This window comes from Bombina bombina, chromosome 8, assembly GCF_027579735.1.
Source record: "Bombina bombina isolate aBomBom1 chromosome 8, aBomBom1.pri, whole genome shotgun sequence".
Lineage (NCBI taxonomy): Eukaryota > Metazoa > Chordata > Amphibia > Anura > Bombinatoridae > Bombina > Bombina bombina.
This window is the reverse complement of record NC_069506.1, coordinates 171,507,329-171,521,708: the sequence shown is the minus strand read 5'-3', so window position 1 is coordinate 171,521,708 and position 14,380 is coordinate 171,507,329. Positions and strand designations below refer to the sequence as shown.

The 14,380-nt window shown below is 34.5% G+C and overlaps 1 protein-coding gene across 1 annotated transcript in view; it reads right to left on the bottom strand.

Annotated features, from left to right (window-relative positions):
- The window catches only part of PTPRH (protein tyrosine phosphatase receptor type H), a 317,187-nt gene extending 304,145 nt beyond the window's left edge, over positions 1-13,042 (bottom strand). The window contains exon 1 of the mRNA XM_053690705.1: positions 12,753-13,042. Within this exon, the coding sequence (XP_053546680.1) occupies positions 12,753-12,809 (57 nt within the window). The 5' untranslated portion in view covers positions 12,810-13,042. The remainder of the gene's footprint in view (positions 1-12,752) is intronic.
- Positions 13,043-14,380: the final 1,338 nt, after the last annotated feature.

Sequence of the window (14,380 nt, the reverse complement as noted above, 5' to 3'; positions counted from 1 at the left end):
ATTAAGCTTTTATCTTGGAAAGTTCTGTTTTTGATGGCTATTTCCTCGGCTCGAAGAGTCTCTGAGTTATCTGCCTTACATTGTGATTCTCCTTATCTGATTTTTCTTTCAGACAAGGTAGTTCTGCGTACTAAACCTGGATTTTTACCTAAGGTTGTTTCTAACAGGAATATCAATCAAGAGATTGTTGTTCCTTCATTATGTCCTAATCCTTCTTCAAAGAAGGAAGTCTTTTGCATAATCTGGACGTAGTCCGTGCCCTGAAGTTCTAATTACAGGCAACTAAAGATTTTCGGCAAACTTCTTCTCTGTTTGTCGTTTATTCTGGTCAGAGGAGAGGTCAAAAGGCTTCGGCCACCTCTCTCTCTTTTTGGCTTCGTAGCATAATACGTTTAGCCTATGAGACTGCTGGACAGCAGCCTCCTGAAAGAATTACAGCTCATTCCACTAGAGCTGTGGCTTCCACCTGGGCCTTTAAGAATGAGGCCTCTGTTGAACAGATTTGCAAGGCTGCAACTTGGTCTTCACTTCACACCTTTTCAAAATTTTACAAATTTGACACTTTTGCTTCTTCGGAGGCTGGTTTTGGGAGAAAGGTTCTACAGGCAGTGGTTCCTTCTGTTTAATGTTCCTGCCTTGTCCCTCCCATCATCCGTGTACTTTAGCTTTGGTATTGGTATCCCATAAGTAATGGATGACCCGTGGACTGAACACACTTAACAAGAGAAAACATAATTTATGCTTACCTGATAAATTTATTTCTCTTGTAGTGTGTTCAGTCCACGGCCCGCCCTGTCTTTTTTGAGGCAGTTCTAAATTTTAATTAAAACTCCAGTCACCACTGCACCCTATAGTTTCTCCTTTTTCGTCTTGTTTCGGTCGAATGACTGGATATGACATGTGAGGGGAGGAGCTATATAGCAGCTCTGCTTGGGTGATCCTCTTGCAACTTCCTGTTGGGGAGGAGAATATATTCCATAAGTAATGGATGACCCGTGGACTGAACACACTACAAGAGAAATAAATTTATCAGGTAAGCATAAATTATGTTTTTTAACATATATTTTTATATGTACTGTATATATATTCAATGTTTTAGAGTTTAAAGGACCAGTAATGTCAAAAATAAATTTTCATGTACAGCAGCAATTTTTGAACTAGTTTTCAATTCAGTTCTATTCTTTTGTTGTCCTTTGTTGAAAAGTATGCTTGAGAACAGCACTGCACTACTGGGAGCTAGCTGAACACATTAGGTGAGTCAATAGTAAGAGGTATATATGTGCAGCCATCAATTAGCAGCTAGCTCTGAGTAGTGCATTGCTGCTCTTGAGCAAACCTAGGTATACTATTTAAAGAAAGATACCAAGAGAATTAAGTACATTTTATAACAGAAAAAATGGAAAGTTACTTAAAATTACATTCCCTATCTGAATCCTGACAGTTAGATTTAGACACAAAATATTTGCTTATGCTGCACTTATGCGTCAAAAACTAGTTTAAGCCATACTTAAATAGCAATGTAGAAGCATATCAATAAACTGGTGTAATTGCACCTGATTGTGCCAGTTATGGGCTAGATTACAAGTGGCGCGCTAAAGTAAAAAGTAGACAGGTGTGCTTGAGCACCAACATAATTTGCGCTTGTCAGGTTAGCACAACCGAAGACCTAGCTTAAAATATGAGGCGTTAAAAAAAAAAAAGTGCACCAAACAGAACATGAGTACATTAAAATAAAATATTACACGCATATGCAAGTTTCTGATAACAATATATTCATATAAATACTAATATTGTTTTTTATAATACCTAAAAGGTATACAGCATATGACAACGTGTTTGACTGAAAAAAGGCTATAGTGAATAAATATATGTGTTTGTATTTATGTTTTAAATATATACATACACACACACTTTTGATCCCTTTCCACTCAAATACCTTAAAACCTGTAAAATAATTTTTAATATTTAGTAATGTATTTTACTATGTATTTAATGTAAATATTATACATTCCCATGTTCTTTCCTTAGAAGAAAATGTTCTTTGTATTTTTAAATATATATACAGTATACAGAATATATACAGTATATATATATATATATATATATATATATATATATATATATATGTATATATATATATATATATATATATATATATATATATATATATATATATAGATGTATCAGGGGCATATTATAGCCTAAGCAAACAAGGCATTTGCCTAGGGTGGCTGATTTTTTTGGGGTGGTGGCATTTTTTGACACTCTGCTCCAGCAGTGCCACAAGGGTTGGTTACTGTAGCTGAAACCTCAAGCTAAGTATGCCACTTTCCATTGAATACAAACAAAACATTTTGAAAACATGTTTAATTTGTATTAGATGTTAGAGGGCTATGTTCACTGTGCGCAGGAATGACAGTGACTTCAGGCACAGGCTCACACACACCCAATAGTGAGATCAGGAGGAGGTTAGTGTGTGGTGGCTGGAGCTGTGTTTGCTCACAAGCGGGGAGGAAATAGCGCGTCACTTGTAATCTGTCCCATTATATATCTAGATTGTAAATTCCCATGGGAATAGGGTCCTCAATTCCTCCTGTATTTGTCTGTAAAATTTTGTCTTTTATTGTATTGTTTCTCCATTATACTTTTATCCTTGTACCCATGGGCAGTGCTGCGGAATCTGTTGGTGCTTTATAAATAAGAATAATAATAATAATATATTTGTCCCAACAGAAGATTTATTCCCATCATTACCAGATTCTCTATAGCAGATAACTGTACATAGAGTTGTTTTATACTTGTCATACTGTTTGCCATAATGTTTTTATTAGCTCCATGGCAAGTGATAATCATCACACTTCAATATGGGCTGCTCCACTAAAATGTAAACCAATCATTACTGTGTTTTTAGACAAACATTAACAAATAATGTCTAGCCCCTGGGGCCTCCATATTCACCTGCCTTAATTAGCAATACAGATAATATCTTGTCTTCTGTAAACACAGTGAGATACTAAGTATTCCCATCTCCAGATATATCTGTGAGTAGACTGACAACTAAAAGCTACATTAATTTAAGAATCACAGGCCATTTAAAGGGGCATTTAGTTGTTAAAATGAAATGCTTTTGTTTGTTAGAGCATGTCATTTTTGTATTACTTATCCTAGATAACTATCTATGGGGCAGATTACAAGTGGAGCGCAAACATTTGCGCCCAAGCGATAAGGGGTTACTGCCGGTATTACAAGTTGAAAGCTCTGGTTAACTGTTTTGCGAAACAAAAAAGTGACACCAGACACATCAGAAATACATTACAAAGTTTAGTTACACTCATAATAACACCATCTATTAAAAATGATTTTTTTTTTTAAAAATTGCACAAAAAAGTAAAAAAATATGAGGTGTCAGGTGGCAGACAAATGGCTTTAACATAAAGATACATACATATACATGTCTAAAGATGTATATATGTGTGTGTGTGTGTATATATATATATATATATATATATATATGTGTGTGTATAAATATATGTATATATACACATATAACACATAAATACACATGTACACATATATAGACACACATATAAGTGCATTGGAGCCCTTTACAGTCAAGTAGATAAAAATATGTAAAAGCATTTTTATGCCATATTCATTTTTAATAAAGTGTTATACTGTGTTTACTGTAAATATTTCACAGTCCAATGTTTTGCACATAGGGGAACATGTTCTATGTATTTTTAAATAGATATTCCTGTATATATCTATACCTATATATAAGCATGTATATATATATATATATATATATATATATATATATATATATGTATATAGCTATATATTATACCAAAATAACATCAGATTTATGTAGAAATATGTATTTCTGAATAAATAGAATATATTCTGTTATTTGAAGAACATTGGAATGTGAAATCTTCATATTTTCATGTTGGGTTAGCGCAAATGAGAATATGCGGTCGGGTTTGCGGGAGAGTGGGGTTTTTTTCCCTACATTTTTTTGCTCCATTGACTTCTTTTGGGGAATACGTGAACGAGCATGCAATATTTTAAGTTTGGCTTTATGTGCTTGTCGGGTTAGCGCAAGAGCAAAAACAGTTTACTTTCAACTCATAATACCAGAGCAAAAAGCTTACTTCTATTGCAATTAATGCTCGAGCTGAAGAGTTACTTTGCGCTCCACTTCTAATCTGGCCCTATGTGTTTAAACAAAGGTAAATTCCTGTTCAGGAGCCTCAAGTATTGTAGCTCCCAACAGAACATGGTATTCTTGGGCGCTACAATGCTTGTAGTAGTGCTTTACCTTAGTTTTCTTATGATTATCTCATTGTAGGAGTTAAAGGGACAGTAAACACAGATATTAATGTTACGTAATTCTGCACTATAGTGCAGAATGACATACCATTAAAGGGATAAAAATAAATGTGCATGGGTGCATTTGAATTTGAAATAGAAGCATTTTATGCAATATACTTGCATTAGCATAAATGTTTCTGGAAAAAATGTGTTACTGCTACTATTCCGCTATGTAATCGCTTTTAATTCATAATTTTACTGCCACCGTAGATTTACATGCTGTAATCTAGAGATCACATTTATTGTCTGTTGATTTTGGTTCAGACAACTTAATAGTACTAGTGTGGACCTTTATGTAGCGTTGAACCCAGCTCCCAGGGATCTCTTTATAACTTTTAGTTAACAGTTCAAGTGCAGTTTATACAGTTGATAGTTTAACTTTGTCCCAAACCAAGCTCTAAAACTCCCTTAGTCCACCCCTTCCTTACCAAGCGTGTATTATAGAGTACCATAATGAATTTTTGTCATCTGCTTACTACAAGACTCATATTAGACCATGATGATGACTAAGTGCGGGCTATCAGTATACAACGCCACCATAGCCTAGGCTGTATGCTGTTGTATGGGCTCCCTATCTGATTGTAGCAGGGCTCACACACCAGACTCATACTGACTTTTTACACCATACTATTTTGCTAGCGTATCTTTCTCCACGCTCTGATGCCCGTAGCTAGATTGCCTTTAACCCTAGTTAGTACTTTACTTGGGGCTCTACTCAGAACTATAGTACTTAAGACTATCCCTTCCTCCCTCACAACTATAATGTAAACTAATTTTTACCTGCTTTGACTTGATCTCAGCATGAAATAATCCTCTCGCAACAAATAATTATTACTCTATTAGTTATAATAGCCAATCTCAGCTATATTATACCTTACTGAGTGGTGATTGTTCGTTGATAATCCTCCTTATTACCAAGACCCATAACTGGTCATTTATGAGGCCATCTCATGTCTTTTGATTCACACAATGAAGCCGCTGCTGAGTTTCTGGCTAAATAAACATTTTCATAAGATAGTAAAGTTTACACATTTCAGAGATTTATTCTCCTATATAAGATATGTTTAGTGCTAAAGGGTACCTAGCAATATCCTTATTGTTTCTATTACACTAATTTGTAAACGCTTTTATAAATCACTTCCCTTATTCACCTTAGTAGTATAGTAGTCTCCTTATGCCCAGCAAACCATGCAGTAGAAAGTTAAATTATTATGGCCCTATTACATACTTCTCTGACAATAGTGACTCATTAGAGGGGCATGCTGATATTAAATATGGTATCTGATGAAAGGGTTTACAGCATCTTTCAGCTCCTCCCTATACCTGGCACTGATTGGAAATTTATTTTCTGGCTCTGCACCCACATAATTTAAAAGCTCAATCGTATTTTCTAGACTAGCACCATAACTAACCCCGCCCCCCTCCCCTCTCCCTTATCTCATTTTGAGCGGCTCTTGCCCGCTGAATTCCCCTAACCCAAAACCCCAAAAAAATGTAAACCCCCCCTTGCCACATTCTTTCTAGAATAGTTAACCTAATAAATATTCTTTATAGCAATGAAGGGATCATTTTGCTTGTACATGTAACATAAAACTGAGGTTCCATTAAACCTTATGCGAAATTTCTATGGACATACTAGCTTATATAACTTCAGATTACCACCTCCATTTACTAGATCCACTAGATACTGACAGGTAGTTTATTGGATTAAGTTATATATTATAGAGACACAGTGTTTACGTCTGTTCTGAGAATTACAGATTCGAGTTTTGTTTTTCTACCGCTTCGGATGACTATTGACTAAAGGTGTATGTATCATCACATGATTATTTTTGCTTATCTATGCATATTTTATGTAATGTCTTTCACAACCTCAATAAAAAACAAATTAAAAAAAAAAAAATGTGTTACTGCTTTTCAGTGGCATACGCAGATATTCTGTGAGGGTCTGTGTATCAGTAATCAAACACCATGCCTGCTCATATTGCAAAAATGCTTCTATTTAAATTTGAAATTAACCCATTCACATTTCATTTTTGACCTTTCTATTCCTTTAATATCTACGTTTATTGTCCCTTTAAAAAAAAAAATATTATGTGTCAGTAATGCAATAATATCTTGTTCTAATGAATTAGTGAATGTGATTTATTTATTTGGCTGTCCCTTTAACAATAAGCTATATTTAACAATTAATGTAGAAAATAAAGTTTGTGTGTGTGTGTATGTATGTATGTATGTATGTATGTGTATATATATATATATATATATATATATATATATATACGGTATTTGTGTGTTTATGTGTGTGTATATATGTGTGTTTATATATTTGTGTGTGTGGGGATATGTGTGTGAATATATTTGTGTGGATATATACACACACATAAACACACATGTGTATATATGTGTGTTTATATATATATATACTGTAGATAAATGCGATACAAAATATATAATTAAATATATATTTACAATATGTTAGATAAGATCTCTTGAGATTTTTATCTTCACATATCTTTCTTTAGGAATAACTAAACAAGTTTGGGAATATTAACACAGCAAATCAAAATATTGTCTTCAGTTTGCATCTTTGAGGTTTGGGGGCATCTTGTAGCCCACTCAAAAAATCATTTTGTAACGTGAGCTGATTTTTTATACAGTAATCATTTGTGGGATATTAGTAGTACTACCACTATGGGGTAGATTTATCAAAGCAATTTGCCTGTAATTGCGGGCAAAATAACGCATACGCACCAATTGCCATATTTATGAAAGCAATCTGCACCTATAATTGTGCAAATCTGAAAGAAACTTCTTCGCACTCCGCTTGCATTCACCTAGGCGCACGGCGTGCTCCCGAGTGCACAAATATACATTAGTAATAGGCGTAATTTCTCCTTTAATTGCGTGTATTTCGCCATACAGACTGAGGTGAACACCATTATAATACATGCTTTTACATCTTGTGATGCAGTACTTTAATCTTTTAACTCATTTTGCAAAGGCTCAGCGCCAAGAAGAGACTGTTATTGCCAGAAATGTGCGCTTCCACAGGTGCATACGGGTACCAAGAGTTTTATATATATATATCGATATATTGATATATTGATTTTTGCAATCTTAAATTACCAACATATGGCAAAAACAGCACAGAAACATGATATAATATAAATATGCGCAAAATAGATACCTAAAAAACGCTTTTTGTTGGCGGCATAAATATTTATAGGGATGTACTTTGATAAATAGGGAGTAAATGCTTTTTCCGACAGGCAAAATGTATCATTATTACGCCCCAGCTTGCCTTTTACTAAACACGCAAAATTACATCTATTTTTTTTATAAATTCAGGCACACGTGCGCTTTTCCGGAGGCAAGCTGGGGAGAAGTTAAAGGAGCACATACAGAGTTTGCCTAGCCTTTGATAAATCTACCCCTATGGGTGAGTAGTATGATTTGAATATTGATTTGACTTTTGTATGGCATTGCCAACATATTCCGCAGCGCTGTCCAAAATAAAAATAAAGCAAAACCTAATCTACCCATTGCTCTGAAAAGGGCATTTGTATGGGCATTGCCATAAAAAGGGCATTTAACTCTTTTGCTGCCCAAGCCCTAATCTAAAAATAAAAAACCCACCCCAAAACGAAAAAAAAAACATTACACAAAATAACAAACTAATGATAAAAAATAAAGCCAATATAATTTAAGCAGTTCTCATTCTATTGGATGATGAATCATCCAATAGAATGAGAGCTGCTTAAATCCTATTGGCTGATTTGAACAGCCAATAGGATTTTAGCAACTATAATTCCTATTGGCTGATTAAATTTTTTCAGCCAATAGGAATGCAAGGGGCGCCATTTTGAAACGGCTCCCTTGCATTGAAGATTCATTGTACGGCGGTGACCGTATGAAGAGCATGCTCCGTGCTGGATGTCTTCAGGATGGACCCGCTCCACATTGCTGGGATCAAGATAGAAGATGCCGTCTGAATAAAGATAGAAGAGGCCATCTGGATGAAGACTTCTCGCCGCCTGGATGAAGATAGAAGAGGTTGCAGGGATGAAGACTTCTCCCCGCCAGGCTGGATGAAGATAGAAGAGGCCGCCTAGATGAAGACTTCTCGCCGCCTGGATGAAGATAGAAGAGGTTGCAGGGATGAAGACTTCTCACCGCCAGGCTGGATGAAGATAGAAGAGGCCGCCTAGATGAAGACTTCTCACCACCAGGCTGGATGAAGATAGAAGAGGCCGCCTAGATGAAGACTTCTCGCCGCCTGGATGAAGATCATTCAAGCGGGGCTTCAAAAACTGTAGGTGGATCGTCGGGTTAGATTTTTTTTAAGGGTTTTTAGGTGGGGCTTTTTTTTAGATTAGTGTTTGGGCAGCAAAAGAGCTAAATGCCCTTTTAAGGGCAATGCCCATACAAATGCCCTTTTCAGGGCAATGGGTAGATTAGGTTTTTAGAGGGGGTGGGGGTTTGTATACTGTTAGGGGGTGTTTGTTTTGTTTTGTAGCAAAAGAGCTGTTAACTTTAGGGCAATGCCCTTCAAAAGGCCATCTTAAGGTTCCCCAAAAGGCCGTTTTAAGGGTCCTTGGTAGTTTGTTATAGATTAGGGTTTTTTTTTTATTTGGGGGTGATTTTTTTTAAAGGGTATTAGAATAGGAATACATTTTATTGTTTTGTATAATTTTGTTTGTTATTTTTTGTAATGGTAGGTTTTTTTATTTTTTGTAATGTTAGGTTTTAGTGTAAGGCAGCATAGGTTTTATTTGACAGGTAAGTTTGTATTTATTTTAACTAGGTAGTTAGTAAATAGTTAATAACTATTTACTAGCTAGTCTACCTAGTTAAAATAAATACAAACTTACCTGTCAAATAAAAATAAAACCTAAGCTAGCTACAGTAACAATAGTTATATTGTAGCTAGCTTAGGCTTTATTTCACAGGTAAGTATGTATTTAATTTTAAATAGGAATTATTTAGTTAATAATTGTAAGTTTAATTTAGCTCTATTTTAATTATGTTAAAGTTAGGGGGTGTTAGGGTTAGGGTTTACGTTAGAGTTAAAGTTAAAGTTAAGTTTAGGGGTTGCTAGATTAATCTAGTTTATTGTGATGTGGGGGGCTTTCAGTTTAGGGGTTAATAGTTTACTTTAGTATATTTCATTGTAGGGGGCTTGCGGTTTAGGGGTTAATAGGTTTATTATAGTGGCGGCGGTGTAGAGCTTAATAACTTTAGTGAAGTGGGGGTGATGTGGGCGGACGGCAGATTAGGGGTTAATAATATTTAAATAGCGTTTGTGATGCAGAAGGGCGGCGGTTTAGGGGTTAATAACTTTATCATAGTGGTGACGATGTCGGGAAGCGGCGGAATAGGAGTTAATAATTTTTATTAGGGGCAGCGATGTCGGGAGCAGCAAATTAGGGGTTAATAAGTTTAATATAGTATTTGCGATGCGGGAGGGCATCGGTTTAGGAGTTAGTAGGTAGTTTATGGGTGTTTAGTGTACTTTGTAACACTTTAGTTATGAGTTTTACGTAACAGTTTTGTAGCGTAAAACTCATAACTACTGCTTTTAGATTGCGGAACGGATCTTGTCGATATAGGTTGCAACGCAAGCTTTTTAGCCTCACCGCAAAACTTGTAACGGCTGCGCTATGGAAGTCCCATGAAAAAAACGTAATTTTTACGTGTGCGGGACTGTTGCTTTACAGTCTAAAAGGCTTGGGGTACAGCTATACCGATAAGACTTGTAATGGCCGCGGAGCTGTTTTAACGCTGAAATGGCAATTTTTTAAGCATTAAAACACGAAAGCAAAACTCGTAATCTAGGTGTAAGTATTTTATAGAAATAAAAACTTTAAACTTATATCTTCAATATTTAAACAACTGATATAATTTTAAAAAAATACATACTATTCTCAAGCTAATCTTTGCTATAAACATATCATTATATCTTGCATTTATTTGCTGTTGTTAACTAATATCATTATCATATCCTTTAAAATGTCTTGATTTAATGTCAGAATGACCGTCAGAATAGCTAAAAACAGAGTTAAGGTTCTGACATTCTTGTGATTCTACTGCTTTGCTCTGTGCGTGTTGTGATGGCTTTTCTGGCTAAACTGCTTTGTTAAGACGATATTCCAGTTTTTTCACTTTATTTATAAGAAATCTATTTTTACATCCTTTCTGTGAAGTATATCCTTACATTGAAACAGATTTAAAGCATTAATGGTACTTGCAGAATGCATATAGGTCAAGAGACAATGACTAGTTCAGCCTATATATCGTTAATTAATTTATATACAACATATATATATATATATATATATATATATATATATGTATACTGTATATATATATATATATATATATATATATATATATATATATATATATATAAAATCACATTTAAAGGGAATTAATTCCTATTGTACCAACCTAAAAGTGTATAGTTTTCATATGGGTGTGTGCCAGATTATTAATGTTTTTTGGCTGTGCAGAAAATTACTGGTCTTTGGGGAGTTAAATGAAAGATTTTGCCAATCTAACCCAAATTTATAATAATAATTATAATAATAATAATAACAACAATAATAAAAATAATATGGTGATTATGTTCATGTTAACCACAATAATAAAAATAATATGGTGATTATGTTCATGTTAGCCACAATAATAAACATAATATGGTGATTATGTTCATATTAACTTAACAACAATAATACAAAATAATATGGTGATTATGTTAAGCCCAGTCATTAGAACATAAATTGATTGATGCTATTCATCAGACAGATGACATATTATTATTTTTTTATTCATTTAGAGATTGTCCTGCTTTCTAAAGATAGTTGTTTGCTCTGTTTTGTTTAGTGGAAATACCATTGTTTATGTTGTTTCTGTAAATAGTATTGTTTCTGTACTCACATCAGGTTTTTCCTGTTTTTTTATATCACCCTGTTAATTCAAATTAAAAAAAGGCTGAGATGTTGCAAACTATTTTTAATTTGAAATTCATTCACTAAGATGTTACCATCATCTTTTGTGTCATTAATTTGAATCTTTACGAGCAGCCTCTTGGCAACATCTTGTACTTCCAGATAACTAGTGCCCATTGCTGTTGTCCCTTTAATATTTGTTGACATTTGCCTGCCATAGCTGATGTAAGTCTGGCCCCCCTGTTGACATCCTCAGACCTTCACCACTTGAAAGATGCTGAGTGCACACACCTATTTTGGACTTAGCTTGCTATGTCAGCTGATAAGAATATTAGGTCATATCCACAAAAAATGGCTTCAACTAATCATCCAATTCTGTAACTAAAGTGTGCGGTTATTTTCTATGGGCATGTCAGATTGGTAACTTTGAATTTTCAGTTGAGCGTGTACTTTTACAACAGCTGAGAATCAAACGGATTGTTAATGGCTTCATATAATATTTCTTATAACCCTGTATAAACCAAGGTTGTCCAATATTTATCTGTATGGGCCAAATGTAATCTCTGCATGAGCACAGATGAAACAGGTACCTCAGGAACTTGCATTTTACCATACAGGAATCTAATCTGTCTCTGGTCCTCGAGGGTACAATCCTAGTACCATGAACTTAAATGCCAACCATCTATACATCATGATGTTTTGTCAGTGGTTTTTAGCATCTAGTTCAATGTCACAAGGAGTTGTGCATCTAATTAGCACACAAAGCACACACTTATAAATGGCATTTCAGGATTTTTGCAGTGTGTATCACAATCCACTATCACAATGGTTTGCAATTGGCTAATGCATATAAAATGAAACATGTACTAAGATAATATTAGCATACAAACACTAGACTGGAATTGAAACCCCAGCAATTACAAAGGGTGAACATGTAATTAATGCATACAAAAACATGTAGTAAGATAATATTAACATACAAACACTGAGCAAGAGTAAAGCTTAGAGAGACTTCAGCAGCCTTACAGTGAATCTAAGAAGCATTACTGAAATAGCAACTTTCCTTTTAGCTTTGTTAAAACACAAATGTGTACGCTGCATTCATTGGTATGAGTAGAATAAGGTCACAGCTTGAATTTGAGTATTTATTTTACATAAACAAATAAAAGGAGGTAGAAGAAAGCACGTATTTGGTATAATTGTATCTAGTAAAAATAAACAAAGAGAAACTATATAAATAAAAATAAATGACTACTTTGCTGAAATTAGTACCCTATATTTGGTAACACCAATACCAATTGTCAAAGATAGAATAGGAAATGGATGTATTCTTAGGTATAAACACATATTTACACAAATTATACAACAAGAACTAGTGACCTGTCAATACAGCTAACTTTAAAAGGAATAAACACATTCTTCACTCACCAATAGCAGTGGGAACAGAGATTTGTGTTCCCGGGGACTGATGTTGGGAAACGCCATTGGCACATTGAAAAATCAACGATTTATGAAGATGTCTGAATCGCTAATCTCCAAGAGAATTGAAAAAAAAAAAACTATTTAACTCTTTTTCTTCAGTTTAGGTTTTGCTAACTTTTCAAGTTGAACCACTTTGACATTGTCTTAGGAGGGAAGCAGTTCAGGCTTGTCAGCAACTTGGTCTTAAGTCATAAAGTAATAGGGAAGTGAGAGTTACAGATCATTACTGGCAGCAGCAGTCAAACAATTCTCCTCCTCTCTGTAAGGCAGGACTTTACCCTTCTCTTTTTTATTTGAATGCACACCTCCCTTAATACAGTAGGAAGTAGAACCTGCACAGTGTGATAGGCACTGCTTGCTTGTGCTCTGACAACAAACACAAGAGTTGCTATTGCAAATAGAATCTTCCCCTTGTACAAATACAAACTAGAGTTATTTTTTAACAACTAACATATAAATAGATTTGCTTCAGTAAAAGAAAAACTGGAATAAAGATCAATCAACCCAAAATAAATTGCTTTATTTCAAACAGCACTTAATGTATATTAGTTTCTATACTGGTAGAATGATCCTCCTCTGGATAACAATGCTACATATTAGCATATTGTTTGCAACTAAACACTTAATTCCATGGAACAGCCCAAACTTCTTTCTGTTTGAAATGCATGCAAATGTGTAACTCAATAAACATCCCAACAGCTTAGGGAACTAACCAACTACTGTCCGTTGCAATAATTAAAGGGACAGTCAACTCAAATGTTTTATTGTTTAAAAAGTTAGATAATCCCTTTATTACCCATTCCCCAGTTTTGCATAACCAACATGGTTATATTAAAGGGACAGTCAACACAATTTTTTTGTTGTTGTTTAAAAAGAAAGATAATCCCTTTAGTACCCATTCCCCTGTTTTGCATAACCAACACAGTTATAATAATACACATTTTACCTCTGTAATTACCTTGTATCTAAATTTCTGCTGACTGCCCCCTTATTTCAGTTCATTTGACAGACTTGCATTTTTAGCCAATCAGTGCTCACTCCTAGGTCACTTCACGTGCATGAGCTCAATGTTATCTATATGAAACACATGAACTAGTGCCCTCTAGTGGTCAAAATGATTAGAGGCATTCTTCAAGGTCTAAGAAATTAGCATATGAACCTCCTATGTTTAGCTTTCAACTAAGAATACCAAAAGAACAAAGCAAAATTGGTGATAAAAGTAAATTGGGAAGTTGTTTAAAATTACATGCCCTATTTATACTGTCTAGAGTGGCTTATAAACAGGCAGATATTTAGAGGTTTAAATGTTATAAAGTATATTAAAATAACAATGTTGGTTGTGCAAAGCTGGGGAATGGTTAGTAAAGGTGTTATCTACCCTTTTAAATAATAACAATTTTAGTGTTGACTGTCCCTTTAAGAAACAGTGAACAAAATAATGTTACTGTCCATTTAATCTGTTTCATGCAAAAGTATTGTTTTGGAAATGGTGCTCAGTCCTATGAGTAATATAATTTTTCTTTACGTTAATGTCTGGTTAGAAATATTGGTCATGTACTGATTTATGAGTTCTG